The sequence below is a fragment of the Merops nubicus genome, unplaced genomic scaffold (assembly GCF_000691845.1).
Source record: "Merops nubicus isolate BGI_N331 unplaced genomic scaffold, ASM69184v1 scaffold16316, whole genome shotgun sequence".
NCBI classification, from domain to species: Eukaryota; Metazoa; Chordata; class Aves; order Coraciiformes; family Meropidae; genus Merops; species Merops nubicus.
The window spans coordinates 42,369-59,974 of NW_008613091.1; the positions used below are offsets into that span (position 1 = coordinate 42,369).

The window sequence follows — 17,606 nt, forward strand, 5'->3', positions numbered from 1 at the left end:
TAATATAAATAGTAGTTGGTGGGAGGAATACGTTACTCCCAACAGTGTGTGGAGCATACTCTCAGCAAGGTGCTACCCAGCATGAAAAACTGGCAAGGGCTTTGTAAGTAACTGGAGAGGAAGACAGTTCTCTCAGATCTCTGTACACAGCCAATACAACTCATAGTGGCCTCCTTTTCATTCCAGATAAGGTTAGATTGATGTGGTCTTTGTGGTCCAGAAAAGATTTTACTGAGAGATACAAAGACTTTAAGGTTTCTTCAAACCCTTCTTTTCACTACCATCTATAAACAATATTTCAGCTTTTGAATATTAAATGTCAACATCATTGCATCTTAACTCAGGCAGGGCTTCCAGTGGTGACCATGTGTGTCAGGGTCCTGGTGCGAGGGCTACAAAGAAGCCTGGTTGCTGCTGCCACTGCAAGTAACATTGCCAATTTTGCTGAGCACAAAATCTGGGTATGGTTTTTTGTGCATCATGTTTTTCCTTGAATTGCCTTCTTGGTCCACAACCACGGTACCACAGTCTCCAGAAGACGCACAGATTCAGAAGCACATCACAGTAAAGCAGCTCTGTTCAACCATATCAGATGCAAATTTCTTCTGTGTAATCAGAAGACATTTTAATTTCAAACCCAACTGATTTAACTGCAAGTAAATATAGAGTAGGGAGAGGAAAAAAAATGTCCAGACATCTGGACAGAGAATTGAAGTTCTGGAGTCACTGGAGTGTTCACAGTCGAGCGTTCACAGTGGAGCCTTTTATGTTTAGGGAATAGACTGCATGATGTTAGGGCAGGGCCTTCACTCAATAACCCCATCTTATGTTCCTGTGTTCTTTGATACAATACCTATACTTGGGACTTATTATGACTGGGATTGTTTCTAAAAGGAATAATATTTTAACAGAATTTATACAAAGGAAGCATTTAGATACCTGCGACCCTTCATGACCCCTCTGTTGAACTTCTTAAGAGCATAAGACCCATAAATGCCCTCCAGTAACACGTCCTTGCAACGTGGATATGTACCTGGCAGGACCATGGAGGGGCTATGTTGTTCAGGTCTTAAGCACTTGCTAATCAAGTCTTGCACTCTGTAAGCAAACATTGTTATCACTTTTATAGAAGTAATACTTATCAGCAACAAGCAAAAGCCTTTTTGCATTGAGTCTCAGATGTCCAAGTCCTTTATGGGCTTTCTAAAATGTCATTCTCTAACAATCCTTCCACTTAGACTGCATATAATAAATTTGTTCAATTCGGCTGAAAAATAGACTAGTCCCCTTATCTCAAGTTTTAAGGTCAAATTATGTTTCTTTTACAATCCAAATCAGAATAAAATGTTCTCTTTCATTTGAGAATATTTTAAAAAGTAATCTAGGAGCATGAGGGGAAGATACAGAGTTTCATGTTTGCATTTTATTTGGAATTGGGCCAATGATCAAAATAATGAGTTTTGACCATGCCCACACTACAGAAATGACTTACTAAACTGTCTTGTAGAATGTGCCTTCCCCAAATGGTAACACTCAATACCCAAAATGAGTCTGTCAAATCTGTCCAAGCCAGACCAACTGAAAATTTAGTAAGTTTATTCTTACGTCCCATAGCTCTGTACAACTTTTACAGGAATGTCATCTTCCCTCATTTTGTCTTTTGTAGAAGAAACATCACTCACTGCTTATCAGTCGGTTAATTTTGACATACTGATGTTACTGGCTAGCTGAGGCATGCTCTGGAAACAGGGAGTGGAGCCCTGGTCTGTCCTCTAAAAGGAATGGCCAAATATCAGGGCGAGGACACTGACAAGACCTGTATAAATGCTCTCTACCTTCTCCCTCCCTTCCTTGTGTTCTCCTCTGCCTTGATGAATAGTGACCTATTATTTTAAACAAAGGGTTAAGTTAAGCAGGCTTGGATATTGTTTCCACCACTGAGTAGCTCAGAGCCTGCCTGTAAAATAATTCTCATGGGGAACTGGATGTGCAGGGCCAAATCCTGATGGGGTGCTGAAGGGCTGGATGCAAAAAATTTAGTGTTCTCCTTTTTCTCATGAAAATATAACATATTTACTGGAATAAAACCTCTCTCATTATGCCATTTATGGGAAATACAACATGAAGTGTTTACAAAGCAGTTAATTTATAACAGACAAAACCAGATTATTACTCTTTGGAAGAGCAAATATTTGTTGAAAACGTTCTATGTGGGACAGACATCTTCATCTCATTTTTAAATGTAGTTGATTGAGGAAAGTAGCAGAGGAGCTACCTAATAGGTAAGATAAGATTTATATGAAGCATTTAGATTGTAAAGGGGAGGATTATTATATTTTATATATATACTTAATTATATATATTTATCAGCCATTTTCTAGATGTGATGTTTTAAATGTTTCTAGACCTTAATCAGCATTCTAATATATTTTATTTTTCTCTTGCTTTAATGTCTTCAGAAGAAAAATGCATTCAGGCAAGAAACCTCTTTGATACCTGAGGCTACTTTGCTCTAACACTTTTATGTTTATTAATGAGCTGTCTATGCATGAAGTGAGCTATCTAAAATTAGCAATAAGCTTCACTCAGGTCTAGAAATAGAAGTCTATAATGTGCAAAACTATCATTTTATTGGTTCCGGGACTCTTTTTCCCAGTCCTGGAGGACATGCTTTATTTCTATTACTAAAGGTGAATGATGAAGCTGCTGCAATGTTAACTTTAAATTTTTGTAATGTCAAATTTTCCGTGAATGCTTAGTGCCATTGTGAGGTTCTTACTCCTGTGATGTTTGTAACACCCAGGTCAGTAGCATTTGTGTATGCTTGAGGATGCAGAACCCTTGAGCACTGAATGGTTTGGGATATGTCTGTAAACAAGGGCTTCTGCATTTGCCCCATTCTTCCAGTCTGAAACCTACTCGTTTTAGGAAGGCAGAGCCCTCTGGAAGACAGCTCACCACTTTCCCCATTCAGCATCCTTGCATCTCCCATGGGGGATCTGATGGTCCCCCTGAGCCTAGTACTGTTCCAAACCTCTCGGAGAGATGCAACAGCGATGCCTGCCAAACACTGCACTGTCAGCTCTGGCACAGAAGTTGCAATCTCCCCCCCCAAAAAAAACAGGGAAAAGCTGGTGCACTGCAATGCCTAAGAAGCAGCTCAGTCTGACACCCTCTTAGAGGGATTGCTGCTGTTGCAGAAGGCCCTTTCTCTGTGACTGAATATCATCAAAAGCAACATTTTCCAATATTGCCTCTTTGCTAGAGCTGACTCTGCAGAGTTGGAGGATACCTCTTTGAAGTAGGGATGACTCCCAGGAGAAAGGACCTCCTCCTTTGTTGCCAGGGTGGGCATAGCATTGTGGCAGGAACGGCACCTTGGTGCCTGTGTTAGTCCCCACAGAAGCAGGTTGCTACACAAGGAGTAGAAGCCTACCAGTTACTGTAATAGCCCTTAGCAGTACTGCTCGCAGACCGTAGAGCAGGGACCCCAACCCTGCCTAAGTCCTGTGCACCATTTCACCAGCAAGGCAGCAGCTGAAGTCAAGTCACCCCCTGCCCTATTTCAGTCCTGCAAAATCCAGACACTGGGCATCTCATTGAAAATAAAGCAAGAGTTAAAAGGAAAGAAAAATAAAGAGTCTGTACAACCACAGGACGCTGCATATTTCACTCTGTTGCCTGGCTCCTGTGGACTTGAGGAGAGATGTAATGTTCAGGGATTTCACTGCCTCCCCATTAAGTCATTGTGTCTGTGCAGCACTAAGTACAGAACATGGCCTACTATGTCTAAAGAAAATAGCACACCACCTGACTGCCAAAAGTACCCTATGACTTGGCACCCAGATGTTTTGGTACTCATATCAACATACCTTTTCAGGACCAACTCCCACAGTCTGAACCAGGCAACTGAAATTCAGCTGAACACTGAATAAATGGCAATCAAATAAAACCAGCTTTCTCATAGGCCAAGTCACAAATCATCCAATGACCATAATTTGCTGTTACAGATCCTTAACTTAAAAGGAGTAGTTAATAGTTCTCTGTGTTTTCTAGATTGTTGAATGGCTTGCTACTTTAATGATGGGCCACATAATCCATGTTTTCATCTCATTTATCCATATGCACGCCACTGCGTAACAAAAGGATTCTGGTGCAGGCTTGGTGGTCTTGAACATTCTGTTTAATTTAAAATGGGACACTGTCTCTCTGAAGCTTAGGGCCACTCCAAATTTTTCCACAAGGTGCAAATTAACACTGCTGTATGGGAGAGAAATTCATATATTGCTTTGACGGAAAGATGACTAATAAGCATATTTGCATTTTATGCTTGAAAAGTGTGTTTACATGTACAAATCTACACAAGCAGTATCTGATGCTAAAGTTTTTCCCGAGGCCTTCTGTAAGATGTGTCCAGTTCTCTCCAACCATCTTTCTGGACAGAGGAGAGGCCCTGTGGTAACTTTGCTTCAGAAATCGCAGCTTGTGTAGAATACTGGCTTTTAAAGCACATAACTGGTACACCCTTGTGCTATCTGACATTGAAACACAGTATTGTCAGGGAGGAGATGGAACTGACAAACCTGTTTCAGCATTTGCTGGACAAGTATAAAAGGGAAGTGGCAGAGTCTCCATCCCTGAAGGTATTTAAACAACCTACAGATCTGGTGCTTAGGGACATAGTTCAGCAGTGACCTGGCAGTGCCGGATTAATGGTTAGACTTGATGATCTTAAAGGTCTCTTCCAACGAAAATTATTCTATGATTCTACATCTACGACCTTTTGTATTGTGAATTGAAAAACAAACTAAAAAGGCATTGTTTTTCTTCTTTTTTTTCTTTCTCCATTTTCTTTACAAGGAAAAAAAAAAAAGACCTCATTACTGGATGTCAACATGAAAACAGGAATTTACCTACTTCTATTAAGTGAAATATGTGTGGAAATTATCAAGGCTGGCACCAAAACCAAAATTTTAAAGAAGGAAAAAGAGAATAATTTCTTGCAAAGAATTAAAAATGTCAATGCTTCTGAAGAGTGGCATCATCATAAAAATATCTCTGAGCCTTTTGAAGACCGAGGTCTCGAAGAGTTCACTCTTTACAACTTCACTGAAAAGACTGCAAATTTTGGATTTAACCTTTACAGAAAAATTGCAATGACACATGATAAGAACGTCATAATCTCTCCCCACTCTGTATCAGCTCTCATGACTGCTTATATGCTGGCAGCCAAAGGGGAAACATACAGACAAATAGTGAAAGGTCTAAACCTCCATGCTTTGAAGGACAGAGTGGATCGACACCATTTACCAGCTTTGTTTAAACAACTGAAAGATAACATCACAATGAATGAAGAACTCCTCCTTGTGCAAAGTACTCTTTCTTTTATCCAAAAGGACTTCAAACTCAAGGACTCTTTCCTCAACTTATCTAAGCAGTACTTTGATATGGAATTCCTGAGAGTGGACTTTCAAAACTTGACGCAGGCAAAATTTGTTGTAAATCAAAACATTAATAAAAGGGCAAAAGGAAAAATCACAGACCTTTTTGAAGAGCTTGACCACCATAGTAAGCTGCTACTCGTGGACTACATTGTCTTTAAAGGTAACCCGTGGCTTTATTATGCAAAATGATTATTAGAGGAATCAGGACTCTATCTTCAGCTGCATTAAGGGAAGTTTAAATGAATTCAGATGCCTGTTCTCACCACATCTCTAACTAGATTTATTTTATTCTATTAGGTCTATTTAACAGGAAATTATTTTTCATGATAAGGAACCACAATTCTATGCTTCCCTCCATACAACAGTCTCAAAGAGATCAAAAAGCCCTGCAACAAAATATATCAATCCACCTTTGAATGACCCCTCTTCATGACTTAAAAAGGATGTTTAATTTTCATTCACCAATTACAATAAAAAAGCCTTAATCATGATAGTCTTTAGAACACTGGATATTAAGCATAAAATCATTGACTGATTTTACATAGTACACAAAATCATGAAAACAAACATAATTTCTTTATTTCAGTCAATAATCTGTTTCCCCAGAGGAACCAAAGTACCCTATTATATCACCTTACAGGGTGAGGGAAACAAAGAGCTGTGATGGGCAGAGTTCTGTGGAGAGGTCCTCCACTGCCAGATATCTTATGCTGCTTCTGTAGCTGTTGGGGTTTTCCTGACTACTGCCTTAGAAGATAGATAAGGGACTCCAAAAGGAGACCCTGGCAATGATAAGGAGCCAGAATCCACCCTTTACTCTGAAACAGCCATACAGAAGTCACTCAGTTAGGTAAAAAGCAAAGCGAAAGAGCTAGAGCAACACAAACGGTGAGAGGAATGCTGTCCAGAGAGCCCACACTCACAGCCACTACTCCAGTCCACAAGCCCTCAGCAGATGCCATCCACGGAAACCCCACTAAAATAATGGCCTTCCTTACAGACTGAGTCTATTCTTTCACATTTACAAAAGTGCAGTTTGTTTAATGCCAAGGTTACTTTCCCTGGCAGAAAGTTAAAGAAAACAGATAAATGGCTGTGGCTACATTTGAAAGCAATGGTAGAGATCAGAATCATTAGTATAGGTCACATTCCACTGCACCTTACAAGTCAGTGCACTGTTGGATCCCCCATCCAAAAGATCTTATAATTAATTTAAAAACAGGATGGTTAACAGCTGGTAGAGAATATCAGAGCAAGTGAAGTGTTAATAAAAGAATGATGCTCATATAGCATTCAATAAACAAAAAGGATATAAGTTCTGAACTTGACTGGCAACTAATCAACCTTAGAAAAACATTTTCCTTTTTACCCTGCAAACGAATGAGTTTATTCCTTTTCCTGCTGTAAAACATTTTAAAGCACATATACAGAATATACTGCCATTGTCATCCACTTAACTCAGACATAACTGACATCCACTTTAACTTGCTACAGAAAATCTCCTATACTTTTTTCTAATAGTTTCTGAACATTTTTCTGAACAAGTCTGAATGCATGTAATTATTTAATGTCTTTCTTTCCTCAGGCAAGTGGGTCTATCCATTTAATTCCAAATTCACAGAAATGGAAACTTTCCACATAAACAAATACAGAAGCGTACAGGTACCCATGATGTTCAAGTCAGATAAAGTTAATTCAACTTTTGATGAGAACTTAAAATGCACTGTGATAAAGCTACCCTACAAAGGGAAAGCCCACATGCTGGTTGTCATCCCGGAAAAAGAGGGAGATTACATTACAGTTGAAGACCATTTGACGATGGAACTTGTGGAATCCTGGCTTGGAAACATGAAAACCAGGTATTGCTTTGACACCCATCAGCCTCAATGTCATTTATGTCTATTGCAGCAAAGCAACAAAGCACAACAAAATTAGCTGGTCTTCCTAGCCCTTCTCACATGCTGATGTTCCTGTGGCATTAGTATCTACACAGTAAGAAGTCCTTTCATGGCCTACCCACAGACCAAGTGGCACATGAAAGCTTCTACTCTGAGTTAGAAGTCTGCTTCTCTGTGGGCATAGTCAATGTAGTCCTGACCAATTCTTCCTCAGGCCTCCCCCTTAGATTTAGCACTGCCAGACAAAGTGTGCAATAAATCCAGATGCACAGAGTATTTATTGAACCTTTCCTACCTGTGGAAATGCAAATTAATGGATAAATTAATTAATGGATAATGAATATGAAAAAGTAAACCCAAATTATTTCTGTGAAACGTAATGACTGAAGTGACAATTTTTCCCCTGGTCAATAAATAGGTGTGTCACTCTGGTATAAGGGCACTAAGTGCTGGTGGAAGTTTTTTTATACAGACTAGGACGCAACTTCTAGTATCATTGGCAGCCAATAGGTCAGAGACGATAATCTACCAACCTAAACTCCTGCAGAGACTCTTTAGTCCTTGCCCCTTCTTTTTCTACGTGAAGTTCAATTCCTGAGTCGCTTGCATTTTGTCAGTTATCTACTATATCATCCAAGTTGGTTTTGTTGTTTTGTTTTGTTTTTTTCCCTAAACAGAAAAGTGGATATTTCTTTTCCAAAGTTCAAACTAGAGCAAAAATACAAAATGAAGAAATTGCTTCATTCTCTTGGAATTAAAAATCTCTTTACACGAACAGCAGATCTTAGTCATCTCACAAATCAAGAACATGTAGCAGTTTCACAGGTAAGCCTTGTAAAATTAGTTACTATTGGGATTATATATACTATATAAATGGCTCAGCCAAGAGTGCCATATGCACTTACAAAGACAATAATAGGAAAGGAATACATCTGCCAAGTATATGTAACTGGCACTCCTTAATCAGTATGGATCCTACTTCAAGTATGAGGTGTGCAGAAGTAAGGTACAAATGCATTTCATGTGTGCTCAGCACCTTCCAAAGCTAACCCGTTATAGGAAAAAAAGCTCTGCCTCAGGAAGAGTACAGTTGGCAAAGGAGGATTACAATGAAACAAAAACTATGAACATGAAACACAAACATTGTAAATGACAGTCAAATGGAAAAGCCAGAGCAAGGAAGAAAACCCAAAAGAGGGAACCCCTCAAACACAGTCCAGAGACACATATTCTTCTTAAGAAATAAAGAACTTTTGAAAGTTCAAATGATAAAATCTTAAAAAGGTGACAGTGAGAACTCAAAGCAGTCCTGCCTTTCCTTCTGCATATCTCAGCAGAGAAAGAACCATCTCACAGCAAAGCATCAGCACAACACATCTGTATTCTAGCCATACACATTCCAACTTCACACACTGAAACTTTTAAAGATCACTTAAACAGGCAATGACAAGGGTGGTGAAGAAGAGAGGAACACAGTCCCATGTTAAAAGATAAGTCCATACCACTGTTTAAGGGAGAGCAAAGGTGAATTTCAGAAGACTCACAGAAAACAGAGGCAGAATGAGAAGCAGGAGAAAGGACTCAACAATCACACAACGGATTCCTATCAAGAAACAGGTCTATGTGACTGGAGATGTCCCATTAAGAAGAAAGAGCTAGTCCATACAAAAGACAGTCTGCTGATAACAGAAAATTAAGAGGCACAGTCAAAGAAAGAAGAGAGAGACAGACCACACAGAGAAACTGACAACCTCAAGGACTGGAATGTGTGGAACAAGATGAAATACAGTTAATTCTAAATGCAAGTTTATACATTAAAGTAACAACATTTCTGCAACAATCTGGATTTATAAACAGTTTGAGAAAACAAGACTCAAATGAAATTAACCTGACACCGGATTTAAAAACATAGCTTTGTAAGGCTACCTAAGGAATTTATGTAATGCAACTACTTGTGTTACTACAGGGTTCTACAGCATTGATAATCTAGGTCTGTAACTCTGGGATAGAGTTCACAGTATCCCAGACTGGTTGAAGTTGGAGGTCACCTGGCCCCACTGCTAAAGCTGTGTCACCTAGAGCTAGCTGCCCAGGATCATGTCCAGACAGCTTTCTAATATTTCCAAGAAGGGAGACTCCATGACATCTCCAGGCAACATTTGCCAGTGCTCAGTCACCCTCACAGTGAAAAAGTGTTCCCTGACTTTCAGAAGGAGACTCCCGTGTTTCAGGTTGTACCCACTGCCTCTGGACACCACTGGAAAAGAGCCTGGCTCTGTCCTCTTTGCACCCTGCCTCCAGGTGTTTGTATCCTACCAGAAAGAACCCTTCTAAGTTACTGGTGCTGGTCTTACAAGTCACCCTACACCAAATCCTCACAGAAGCCTTGCGATCTGACAGAACTGTTAATAGGCAGTATAATGAACACTTCTATACAGGTTTCAAAAACCCCAAGCCTGGAAGTTTTCCAAAATTGCACTGGCTTAACAAAACAACTTTCCCGGGAAGACATAACATCTTAAGAATAAACATTTAATGAATAAAATTGCAGTGCTTTTCAATTTGATATAAACTTGTTTCCTTTTACAAAGCACAACGGCAATTTACAGCACTTTTCTCCCTTCTTCTTGATCATGTAACTATTCCATGCTGATTCTCAGCAGTTAACTGTTATCATGAAAAAAAATCACACTTGAATAGTAGCTGCTAACTGGTATTAGAAGCAATATGTGCATCAGCTATGAAGTGCCAGAGGAGCATTCTGTCTGTGTGAATCATGATAGCTAGCTTCATTATTTAAGATTATTTGGCATACAGCTCAACAGCACTGAAGTCCTGAAGCACTGAAGTTTAACTGTCTTCACATAAGTCATTCCTTGAATTAAGAGTCTGGGAGCTGGGAATGCATTAGCTGACTAGATGATTCACCAATACAGACCTAAATACAATGGAAGCACTGAGAGCCACACACAGGCTCCAAGAAAAAGAAAAGAATCATATCCTGACAGGCTGCAATTTCAGTGGCAAGGTCTTCAGATCAACCCATGATTATACCACATTTCTGTACATATTTACTTTGTGCTGCCAAATGTACAAAATAGACACATACAAGAAAAAGCCAAGACTGGTGCAACTGCCTAAGCCCTCACCAAATCAGCTGTAAATGATGCATCCAGCCAGTGTGTGTTACTGATGAACACACACCTCCCTCTTTTGAGAAACCTGACCTTGTGCAGTTAGTTGCCAAAGAGGAGCACTAGACAAGTACAATGGTTGCTCCGTGGTACCAGCTGCAAGAACAAAATCTCCAAGTGAGGCCTGTGCTCAGAAATGTGGAAAAGCACAGTGACACCTGAACTAGCATTCTCATCTCGAGTATTGTGGTCACAGTGGCTGTACTAACTCCTCTACTGCTCAAACAGACAGCATGTGATCTACCAGCCTAACAGAGCTACACTGCACAGACCTAATCATTTTAACCCTTAATTCAGCTGAATGCCACGCACCTTGAAAAATATTCTTCATGTTAATATTTATCACATATTTTATTTCTACATTGTATTTCAGATTGTCCAAAAGGCAGTAATTGAAGTGGATGAAGAAGGGACTGAGGCCACAGCAGCCAGTGGGTCAGAAATAACTGCATTCACTGTGCCTCCCGTCATCAAAGTGGACCGACCATTCCTTTTTATGATTTTCGAAGAAACTTTTAAAACATTACTGTTCACTGGCAGGGTGGTTGATCCAACAGAAATGTGAACAAAGGTAACAGTTTCTATTTTGGGGTATGTAAAAGGCTTTACTTCTATTTTATTAATTTACATTAGAATAAAAAGTGAAACAAGAAAATGTACCTGTTTTCTCTCTCCAGCCAGCAGTAGGTTATCCTATTAATACCTAAGTAAGATGCTAAATTCACTAAGGCATCAAGTGACAAAAATGTGTCTTGTGAAATCTACCATGCAAATGAAAAAAAAAAACCTACAGAATTGAACTTTCAAAATTTAACATTTTAGTGATGTCTGAATGAAAACCAGAGATTCATATGCCAAAATATTCAGGAAGTTCACTCCCAAGCACTGCAGCTTGGTATTTCTCAGTGTTATCTCTTGTTGCAATGAGACCTCAGAGCCTGCTGACCTCAATGTTGCCAGAAATTTTGCCACTTACAAAAACAGATGGAGGATCAAGCCCTAAAGGAGAATTTACAGCCTCTGTCTAGAGGTCTGTTTTATTATGGTAGAAACTGCACTGAGTCTACCACAGAGTCTGCATTGTCTGGAGTGTGACCTCTTTCAAAATGTGTATTCAGAGTAACAAATCATCTCATTTTCTCAGGGTACATGATGTGCCTGCTTTTAGCATATTCTATTAAAGACAAAAACCATTCTGAAAAATAACTTGAGTATTCTGAGCTTGGAAAATCTGAATCTGTACTACTTCATAACATCGAGTTTGGCATTCTCTAAAAGCAGAATTTCTGCATGTGTAATCATCTAGATATCAGGGCGAATTACATAACAGGACTCTAGGCCTGAACTAAGACAGACTTTGGTAGGAAAAAACATACATAGAAGTAGAATACATCTTTTCACAGAGTTGATCCTAAAATGCAAAGGTGTTGCCAAAATGTTTCAGAATAATATTTCCATGATCTAAAAACAATTAACTTTATCCAAGTAGTGCAGGGATTCCAACAGAACAGCAAGACCTCTAGCTTTTAGTAAATTTTAATTAGCAGCAGAGTCCTATATATGGAGTATGAAACAATGCAAAAAGCTACTTCTAGCTATATATTAACTAAAAGATCTAAGCATTACTGTACTTGCTCGTACAGTCTTCACAAAATAGCTGCCCAAAAGGGGCACTTCAAAACGATTTGGCATACAAGCTTCAAACATGTCTATCAGTAAATGCACACAGACAGATGCATCCACAAGAGAAGATACAAAAGACACATTACAGAGCAAAGCTGGTAAACATATCTAATGGTAACTGAAATGATTTTTAGAGATCTACCCACAGCAACCCAGACACTGGTGTAAGCCACTCAACAAATGGATTTAAGCAGGGAGACTCGGGTATCTGACTAGACTATGAAGGTGTATCTAACCTAAAACCACACTGAATGTGCCCAGAAAGAAAAATAATCACTCCTTCCTGCCCATGAATGATTAATAGGAAAAATGTTGCTAAAAAAGAACCATCCAATTATCGCTGTACAGTTGACCCCCAGCTGTAATTCTGAATTGCAGATAAGAACAATGCTGCAAAGGGTTCAAAAGTATTGCTGCTGACCAACAGAAGTAACCCAGAAGTAAGCAGCCCCACTAAAGATTGCTGCACAAGTCTGTAGAGTGAAGGACTGATGGAAGTATACACCAGACACCAGGAGTATTGTTCAAGGAAGATGTGCAGACAAAAAAAATGTCTAAATAGAGCATTTAAAGATTACAAAGCAGGAATTTAATATATAGTAGGGTTACTGAGTGAAGCACGTGCTATCAGCATTAAATAAATGAATCCGTTAAAAATGACAGACAATAAGAAACAAATGACACACTGTATACAGAACTCATTACATGCTTACTAAGGGTAGAAATAGCTTGGATTCAAGTTTCTGAACATACTGGTTGTTCTGCATTTCTCTAGCAAAGGCATCTGAGGGTCAAACACAGTTTTGAGTCCTGTTCTGCAGCTGAATACTGCTGATCTGGGTTTGGTCCCTGGCAGAAGTCAGACAGAACAGATTGAGCAGTCTCCTGTGGCCCATGGGTGAGCAGCTGTAGCTGGCACACATACTGAGTTAGTTGTCCCTTGGGTACTAGGACTATCTGTTTTCATGAATGAGAAAAAAGTAGAACCTGGGAAGAGTCAGCACAGGTCATCTGTGTACCTGCACGTTAAACAGAGCAATAATTGGAGAAGGCTTTAAAGAAATCTGTGGTTTACACGATCCTACACCAGGATGCAGAACAAACTGAAAATCTGAGTGTTTCCACAGAATCCAAACAATGTCTGTGAATAAAGACAGAATGCACCTAAATCCAACTGCAGGGTAAGAAGCTTAAGAATTCAGACAGCAAAACACTGATAAATCCAAAGACACATCTTGTACTTCACACATGACAGCATGCATTTACCATTATTACTACTTAAAATAAATACCTTCTATAGGTAAATCCTTTTATTTATTTTAGTTATAAAAGATGCCCTGAGAATTTTTTTTCAAGAACATGCATGTACAGCATTGTCCTAGGTTTTATTTTGAACAAATCATCATTCATATTTTTACATTATAAAAAGTAACCACACACGCGTATGCATTCACAGGTCAGATCATCTTTATCATACACCAATAAAATTTAAAAACCATGTATTTCTGATATCAATATATTTATGCTGCTTCCATTTTGAAAGAGAGAAGCTGACAATAGCTTCATAGGCTTTCTCAAGTATTGGCATAATTAGAACTTTTTAAAATAGAATTGCATATTTTTTGCACTGACAAATTTTGATAGAAACATTAGCATTAATACAAACAAATGCAGATGACATCACTGAAGCACGACAGCTTGCAACAGCAGCTGATTAAAAACTAGATTCATCATTATAAATTATTCAGGTGAAAATACAATCTGAAATGCTAAAAATTAAAACAAGTATTTATACGACAAAACTTATCAAATAATCTTTTTACATCATCTGGAGACATCTGCTTTTAGATTGCTTTGAAACTTAAACAGGACTTTTATGAACTTTACTTTTAAAAACATTACCTCCAAATTCACAGCACAATGCTACGGAAGTTTGTTTTTTACAGACTGAACAATGGTTCTGGACTTTGGTTTTAAAGTTTGAAGGTTCTTTACAATGTGGGATTACTTTTTTCATATTCCTAACAACTCCTTTTATTTCTTGCAAAAAACATGAGCACTAAGAATTGCTAAAATTGTAAATAAGCCAATTAAGTAATGTATATGTGCGTTCTAAATCCAAAGAATCAGAACTACAAAGGCATAAGTGAACAAAAATCCTCTCTGCAGCAGTTAAGAGCACATAGCGGAAGTTGTATTTCATAACATTTCACTATGTCAGAATTCTGTAACCATTACATTACTTACTGGAACATAACTCACAGCTTGGGATTTTATTTAAAAGATTAAACGTTTTAACACTGCAAGATGCATTTTATTCACTCCAGGCATTAGAGAGTCCCATCTGCTGCTCCCACCTTACACATCAGAACGTTGCTTCCACCAGTCTCTGGTTCCCTTCTTTTTCTGTCAGAAGACCTAAGAGTTTGATTTTCTGTTTTTTCTTCATACAAAAGAAGAAACACACAAAATATGTCGTTGCTATATTATTCAATGACATAACATAATAAATTGCTTTCTTGCAACATTTTTATATAACTCTTCACCGCTCTACTTAGAAAATTACTATCTGCTCTACTTCATCCACTGAAAAAGCCGAATGGACACATTCTGAAGGCATTCTTCATGAGAAGGGTGTATGTCTCCAAGTTTTCTACAGTAGGTCATGTAAGATCCCTTCAAGCAAGATGGTTAAGGTAGTATAAACAGTCTACTCACAGCCACAAATAATGCCAGAGCTTTCCAGCTTTACCCATGATAAAATCTGGGGAAAGTGGAGACAGGGAGTGGAAGAACCTTAGAGCTCTTTACAGTGTTATGTCTAGGTCTTCTGTTGATCATGCTACTTTGGCAGTTTGTGCACTTTTCACAGCTTTAATTTATTAATCTTTACATATACTGCTCTTCAATTTTGCAGAGTTGTAGCTATGTCAATTAACTGTTTGCAATGGTCAGAGATCTTTGGAAGAACAGGGCCTAACTTTTAGAACTCAGTGGAACTATTTGCATCAATAGTTTACAGCATCATTTACAAACAAAGCAAGATATTCTGTTTCAAACTTTTAAAATTGCTGATTAAACCTTTCACAAAAATATATGGGTGCTAGAACACCTACTAACTTTGTCTTAGAAACAGCCCCTAAATCATGTGCCAGTTCCCACTGGACCTCAAAACTCTCACCAGCTTTAATGGCAGGGGCAAAACATGATTAGAAGCTATAAGCAACTAACACAAGGTGTAGTAGATCAATGGCAGAACTACGTCATCTTGGGCTCAACTTCCTAAGCAATTACTCAACCGGATGAAAGACACCACTGCACTTACACATATAATTCGTACAACATGGTCAGACACCAATGCGGATGTCTTAAAGATCAGTATTTTATAAGATATCCACAACTGACATCAATTTATTATTACGGAATTGATTTCTATGCAACAATAAATCTTCTCCCACTTTAGGGAATGGAAAAACCAGTTTCCCTCATTCTTGAAGTTGCTTTAAACTTAAAGTGAAATAAAATCAGGCACTATCTGTATGTTTGTAGGGCAAGATGCTAAATTCTTATATGCTGTCTATAAAGCTGGATATTTTTATTGATGAATCTATAAATGTCTGGAAAACAGTTTTAAACAATTGCATCTTGAAATCAGTCACATTACAGTAATGTATAGTCAAGCAAAAAAGCAATTTTCATACTAAAAAATATCGTAGTCTTAAAAATGAAAACATTTAAAAGAAGATAATAAAATTACATAACATAATACTGCAAGATCAGACTGCTTAATGAAACACAGTGTTTGTGAATCATGTCAATATCTACGCTAGGAGGATTCATGATCTAACTGGCAACTCTTCAACAGAAAGTCAGAAAAGCACATTTTCTCTGCAAACTCTCTTAGTAACGTCTCTTTTGTGATTCTTTCCTATTCCACAAAGTGCTTAAAGCAGGTATTCATCTCTTTTGTGATTCCACCATTAAGTTGTTCACATGCATCTTTAGCACCTTGCATTCAGGTGCATCTTGCATTTGCTGTTGTCCCAGTACTACCTAAATCTAGTGAATGACACTGAAGCTAATGGTCATTTTTTTGTCACCAGCTTGTGAGCACTGAATCAAGATATACTGAGATTTCTTTTTCTTGCATCTACATTATTTTAAAAAAAAGTGAATATTTATAAATCAGCATACACATCTCTCATGAGTACGGTAACTAAAGACCTCAGTTCTCCATCAAAGTAACTCTGGGTTTTGAAAAATTCCTGGAACAATTTAAATACATGAAGCCAGAAATTCTTCATCCTTGCAAACTGCACTATATTGTCAAAAGTGAACGTGTCAACATTCGGTAAAGCATTTTTATGGAAAAGATTACACTTAAGCAATTAAATAATACACTGTCCAAATACCGTATCACTTTGAGAATCATTAATTATATCTGTTGATATTTTAATCATTAAACAACATTTTACTGCCCAATCTTCCATTCTTCACAAATATGTCATTACTTAAAAAAAAAAGAAACTTATTAGAAGGTACCTTTATCATGTTGCAAAGCCAATAAACTCAAAGCTAGGACTTACCAGATTTAAGATGGTCAGTGCAATGTTTAACCAGCACATATGTAAATATATACTGAATTATTATTTTCTCACAAGTTTCCTGCCTTAGTGAGTCCATAGAGGATGACATTCATTAATGAGCATCTACTCATTTGCACCTTTCTCTGTACAACTTTCAAACTCTTCTCTCCGTAAACGTAATTTCTGTCAACCACTTATATATTTGGGTATTGATTTTTTCCCATTACTCAACTTAGATAATAATGTTTCCTTAAAATGGATTTTTTTTTTTTTTTTTGGTATTTTAGTATCTGTATCTTCAGCACCAGGACTGACTGAACAAAAGAAAGATAAAAGAGGTACACCTAAACATATCTGTGGTCAACAAGGTTATTTGGATGAATGCATTTACCAACAACCATTCCTGTATCTCTTAATATCTGCTTAGGGAGGTGCTCCATTTCTTAATGAAAACAATTATGTTTTGGGCCAGATTACAAAGGAGAGATTTAATCTACAGTGCAGCAGACACTATACCAACTTGAGAGATGTGTTTTTCCATAAGAACACAGAACATCAAAACTCTTATTCAGAATTAAATGTAGGACACCCTATGACTGCTTTTCTTTCTCCATAAATGTTTTTCTTTCCCTAGTATATCTCTTGGGCTTCTGACACTGTGGATGTTAGAGAGTTTCTGAACCAGAGAGAGCATCCATATCATTGTGGTTGATCAAATACCTACTTTCAAATATTCTGCTGTTAAGGTATTCACTTGAGAATGGTATATTGAGACTTGAATCCAAGTCTCTCACATTCAGC

At 38.0% G+C, this 17,606-nt stretch overlaps 1 protein-coding gene across 1 annotated transcript; it reads left to right on the top strand.

The window, feature by feature from the left end:
• The first annotated feature begins 4,895 nt into the window (after positions 1-4,895).
• Positions 4,896-11,138, top strand: SERPINA10 (serpin peptidase inhibitor, clade A (alpha-1 antiproteinase, antitrypsin), member 10). The gene is made up of 4 exons (XM_008941783.1): positions 4,896-5,604; positions 7,030-7,303; positions 8,020-8,167; positions 10,910-11,138. The coding sequence occupies exons 1-4, from the start codon at positions 4,896-4,898 to the stop codon at positions 11,099-11,101; spliced, it is 1,323 nt and encodes a 440-aa protein (XP_008940031.1). The 3' UTR covers positions 11,102-11,138.
• The last annotated feature ends 6,468 nt before the right edge of the window (positions 11,139-17,606 follow it).

Excerpts from the sequence above, each read along its gene's own strand:
- SERPINA10 (XM_008941783.1), top strand. The coding sequence starts at position 4,896 with ATGAAAACAGGAATTTACCTACTTCTATTAAGTGAAATATGTGTGGAA. Across the intron at positions 5,605-7,029 it reads GGACTACATTGTCTTTAAAG|GCAAGTGGGTCTATCCATTT; the intron begins GTAACCCGTGGC and ends TTCTTTCCTCAG. Across the intron at positions 8,168-10,909 it reads AACATGTAGCAGTTTCACAG|ATTGTCCAAAAGGCAGTAAT; the intron begins GTAAGCCTTGTA and ends ATTGTATTTCAG.